This window comes from Aptenodytes forsteri, unplaced genomic scaffold, assembly GCF_000699145.1.
Source record: "Aptenodytes forsteri isolate BGI_AS27 unplaced genomic scaffold, ASM69914v1 Scaffold148, whole genome shotgun sequence".
NCBI lineage: Eukaryota > Metazoa > Chordata > Aves > Sphenisciformes > Spheniscidae > Aptenodytes > Aptenodytes forsteri.
This window is the reverse complement of record NW_008795367.1, coordinates 12,177-17,095: the sequence shown is the minus strand read 5'-3', so window position 1 is coordinate 17,095 and position 4,919 is coordinate 12,177. Positions and strand designations below refer to the sequence as shown.

The 4,919-nt window shown below is 64.8% G+C and overlaps 1 protein-coding gene across 1 annotated transcript in view; it reads left to right on the top strand.

Moving 5' to 3' along the window:
• PPP1R37 (protein phosphatase 1 regulatory subunit 37) overlaps window positions 1–4,919 on the top strand; it is a 41,973-nt gene that overhangs the window by 36,041 nt on the left and 1,013 nt on the right. The window contains exons 19-23 of the mRNA XM_009280283.1: window positions 238–393; window positions 1,845–1,957; window positions 2,281–2,422; window positions 2,892–3,058; window positions 3,667–4,534. Of these exons, the coding sequence (XP_009278558.1) occupies window positions 238–393; window positions 1,845–1,957; window positions 2,281–2,422; window positions 2,892–3,058; window positions 3,667–4,534 (1,446 nt within the window). The remainder of the gene's footprint in view (window positions 1–237; window positions 394–1,844; window positions 1,958–2,280; window positions 2,423–2,891; window positions 3,059–3,666; window positions 4,535–4,919) is intronic.

The following is a 4,919-nucleotide window of genomic DNA, read 5'->3' as shown; positions in this document are numbered from 1 at the left end:
GGGGCCCACGCAGCCGCGAGCGCGTGCCGGGGGCTGCGCGCTCTGTGGCACCGCTTCGGGCTCGGACGGGCGCGAGCGCTTGTAACGGCGCGGCCAGGACGCTCCCAGGCCCGCGCGTTGTGCGGAGGCCGTGACCACTGGTGAGTGACCACGTGGGCACGCCGGCCGGCAGCGCCTCTTCTCCGAGCCGTCCCGGCGCCGGATGCGGGTTGAGGTGCTGGTTTTCCGCCTCTTCAGCCACGGCTCTGAAGATGAACATGAACCTGCGGGAGCTGTACCTGGCCGATAACAAGCTGAACGGGCTGCAGGACTCGGCTCAGCTCGGCAACCTGCTGAAGTTCAACTGCTACATACAGATACTCGACCTGAGGAACAACCACATCCTGGACTCAGGTGAGGCCCCTCGCCGCTCCTTTGGGCAGAGCCCCAATTCCCTGGAGTTTTGACCCGGTTTTAAGGCGGGGAGGAACTCGCCTGCGGGGCGCAGAGCTCGAGGGGGGGGCCCCCGAGCTGAGCCGAAGCAGGAGGGTTGCGCAGAGCAGCTTCAACCTGTCAAAAGGATTTTGGCAGGGTAAACCTCTCGGTTTTTTAAAGCTAAGATCATTAGAGAAACTTTGATCGCTTCCTGGGCCGGGCTGCAAGGTGCACGGCAGCTCCCCAAGGTAGGGAGAGGTGGGGATGCCTCACGCCTCGGAGTCGTGTCTTTCGGCTCCCTCCGTCTCTCGCTCCCATCTGGTTTTTCTCCTCCCCGCTCCCCAGCGCCAAACGAGTGGCCAAATCTAATATCAATCCAGGAATTGCGAAACAATCCCAGCCCGGACTTCAGTCCCGGCTGGTTCTGGTCAGCGACGCCAATTACTCGGCCGAGTGCCGCGGTTTGGTGGAGGAGCCACGCTTGCTCTGCACGAGCCGTCCCGGCTGCCTTCGGGTTGGGTATAAAGGTAGCCGAGCGTGACCGAGTCGGATGTCACCGGCGCTGTTGTGGCCACCCATGCTCCCGGATGGGTCCCACCCTAAGGTGCAAATATTAATTTGCCGCCTTCCAGGTCAGCTGCCACGTCCCTCACGTCTTTGGGCGCTTAATAACGAGCGGCGCTGGGGCTCTACGTGTCGGAAGTCACTTGGTGGGCGTTGCTGTGGGTTTCTGCAGCATCGCTGGCGTTGGGGTGCTGGGCGCTTATCAAATAAGCATGTTTGCAGCAGTTTAAAACGGCGCCTGCCCTCAGCCCGGGCAGGATTGGGCCGGGAAGGTGTATAGAGCGGTGGAGGATCCGCCTCTGCAAACTGCTCCGTAGCCCCGTGTCTGGCGAAGAAGGGGGACGGTGACCCAAAGGAAGGGGTGCCCGCCCTGCCTCCAGCCTCTGCCTGCGACCGGGTGCCGCCCTGCGTCCCCCCGCGCTGCGGGCACGGCGTCACCCTGAGCGCACGGCCAACCCCAACCGCCCCATGTCCCCGCGCCTCCGGCTCCCTCCCCGGGGCTCTCGTACCCTGCTCCAAAGGCTTCAGCCTAGCGCTAATTAATTTTACACGCCAAGAGGTTTAATCGCCCGTTTGCACACACGGGAGCGACGCGCTTTGCCCGCAGCCGAGGTCAACTCAAGCAGCTGGGGAAGGGGTTTGGAGGGGGGACGGTGTTCGGAGATGCTGCCGGCACCGGAGCTTGGCGTAACGATGCCGTGGCTTTCTCCATCGCTGCCTGGGCGCTGTTGTCCCTGCCCGTCCGTCCTACCCAGGATCGGGCAGCACCTGAGCGGAGGGACGGATCGGAGGAAGCAAGGGAAGCGCTGTTAGAGCCGGCAGGATCCGCGCTGGCGGGGGAGGGCTGACCCCCGGCTGTTTTCCAGGCTTGGCGTACGTCTGCGAAGGGCTGAAGGAGCAGCGGAAAGGGCTGGTCACTCTGGTTTTGTGGAACAACCAGCTGACTCACACCGGCATGGCCTATCTGGGGATGACGCTGGTGAGTAGATCTCGGCACCTTCCTGGGGACGATGGCTTACCCCCGGGCGCTCGGCTTTGCACCCGGAGAGGTGTCTCTCTCGCGACCGCCGGGGCTGGATCCGGGCAGCGGTGGGAGCGTACCGGCCGAGCGGGTCGGCATGACGTGCCCCTGGTGCTGCGTCAGAGGAAAACCTGTCCCTTGTCCCCCCTCCGCCCGCTGCTCGGGTGTCCCTGGCCGCGGCGGTGTGGTTAGAGGAAGAGCCGTGAATTAAACTCGCTCGGGCTTGAGACGGACCCGCCGTCCCGTCCGCCTCGAGCTGTTTATCCCCTGGGTACCCGCAGCCTCACACGCAGAGCCTGGAGACCCTCAACCTGGGCCACAACCCCATCGGGAACGAAGGCGTCCGCAACCTGAAGAATGGGCTGATCGGGAACCGCTCCGTCCTTCGCCTGGGCTTGGCGTCCACCAAACTGACCTGCGAAGGTGGGTGGAGGCCGGCGCCCACCGGCCGTGCCGACCGCGGCGGCTGGCGGCTCGGCCGCCAAAGGCTCTGTATCCCCCGCGGAGCTTCCCTTGCTCTAGAGCAGCACGCAGGGTCCGCGTTGGTCCTTGAGAAGGTGGCTTGGTCCGGCTCAGCTCGGCCCTGCGGCTGCGTGGGGTCTCTGGGGGGGGGGACACAGCCTGGCTTTAACCAAAACACCGCAGTTGGCCTGTCCGAGGCCACCTCGTCCCGTGGGTTTGGTGCCTCTGGCGTCTTCTGTTCCCTGTGGAAACCTTTTCACTGAGCACGCAGGGTGCCTGGGAGCTGGCGCCCAGCTCCCGCTGACATCCCCCAGCCCTCCCAAAATACCGAGCTCCGCTAGACGCCACCCCAAGGAGCGGCCCGAGCACGGGACCGGCGGTGTCATGGCTTGTACCCTGCCGTCACCGGCGGCTCTCCTGTCCCTCGCAGGTGCTGTGGCGGTGGCGGAGTTCATCGCGGAGAGCCCGCGGCTGCTTCGCCTGGACCTGCGGGAGAACGAGATCAAGACGGGTGGCCTCATGGCGTTGTCGCTGGCCCTGAAGGTCAACCACTCGCTGCTGCGCCTCGACCTGGACAGGGAGCCCAAGAAGGAGTCGGTAGGTAACGGACCCGCTCACTCGCCCGCTCCTCTCTTGCCCTTTCGGGGGGTCTCGTTGAGCCCCCCGGCAGGAAAACGCCGTCCTCGAAGGTGATGCCTCCAGGCTTCCGCTCGGCTCCGCCGCTTTCCCCCTTTTTCAGCTGAAATTAATTCCTGCCCAGCCTGCGGCCACACGGTTTTATGCGAAGGTTGGCCGGTAAAATAAACAGCTGCTTCCCGGCCGGCAGCCCTGCGCTGGGATGCTGAACGCCCCCCACCCCCGCGGCTCGGGTCGGGGGAATTTCTGGAGGTCTCCGGTCCAGCCCCCTGCTCCGAGCAGGACCCAGCCAGCACCCATCGCTCGGGGTCCTGCTCCGTCGAGCATCCCCCGGGATGGGAATCCCACGATCCTGGCAGCCATCGCTTTGAGAAGAAGCCCTTGGGGAACTCGATTCTCGGGCGATTTAATTGTTTCTTGGGGAACCATCAGTCACGTCTTACAGGGGTGGAGGAAAAAAACACCCTGTTACGGTGTGCCTAGGTGGAAAATAAACGTGGAGCCGATTGTTCCCAGGCCGCTGATTCCTGAACCTTCCAAATGACCCGAGGGTTTCTCTGCCCTCGCAGGTAAAAAGTTTCATCGAAACCCAGAAGGCTCTCCTGGCCGAGATCCAGAACGGCTGCAAGCGCAACTTCATCCTGGCCAAAGAGAAGGAGGAGAAGGAACAGAAGCTGCAGCAGTCGGCCTCGATGCCGGAGATCACCGTGACGGAGCCTCTGGAGGAGGGTCCGGCAGAAGACGGCCGAGATGGCAGCGCCGCCTCCACTCCGGAAGAGGGGGAAGAAGCCGGGGAGACCCCGACGGCCTCGGAGAACGGGGACACGGAGCCGGCGGAGGACGACTCCGATTCGGACACGGACGAGGAGGCGGACACTGGGTTAGAGACGAAGGACTTGGGCGAAACGCCGAAACGCCCCGACTCCGCCGACAGCGCTACCGTGCCCCAGCCGCTGCTGTCCCTGGAGAAGCTGAGGGACCGGCCGCCCCCCCTGCACATCGCCGAGGAATTGCAGCGTGACGCCGATACGGGGAGTCCTGCCGCCTCTCCGGCCTCTGCACCCTCCCAGGGAAACGAGAGAAGGATTTCGGTTTCCAGTCCTGGGCGAGGCCATAAAATCTTCGTGGTGACGCGAGTGGAGAGCCTGCCGGAGCGAGCTGCCAGTGCCGCGCGCCCATGGGAGGACGCCGATGCTGCCGCGAAACCCGCTGAGCCCCAGAGCCCGGCTCCGGCCACAAAACCTGAACTCCCGGCGCCAGCGGCGCCGGCAGTGCCGAGCGCCGGCTCCGACCCCGAGCGGGGTGACCCCGCGGCCTGCGAGAGCGCGGCCCACGACACTCCCCTCCCCAACGGGCTGAAGACGGATTTTGCGCGAGCGCTGCCGGAGGCGTCCTCGGACGGCGATGGGAAAATGGGCAGCTGCGCCGCCGAGCACGGTAAGAGCTCCAGAACCGAGGGTCCCGAGCCCCGAGGGTCCCGAGCCCCCCTCCCGGCCGCTCACTCCCAAAATCGCTGCAGGGCAGCGTGGCGGAACCCGGGCTGAGTGCGGAGCCGTTCCCTGCGCCGGCGTCTTCCCGGGGCTTGAAAATCCCCTGCTGCTTTCCCCATGGGATGCCCGCGGGCGCAGTAATTTGTCGCTGGGGGGCTTTTCCTGGGGGCGTTTTAACCTGAAGTGAATCTCCCCCGCGCTCAAGAGCTTCGTTCTTTGAAGTGCTCCTTAATTAGGTTCCCGAACGAGCTGAAGTTAATGAGCCCTGCGGGAGGCTGGTTGAGCCTCTTCCGTAGCGGTCAGGATAACGCGCCGCCTTCCCCCGCGCACAT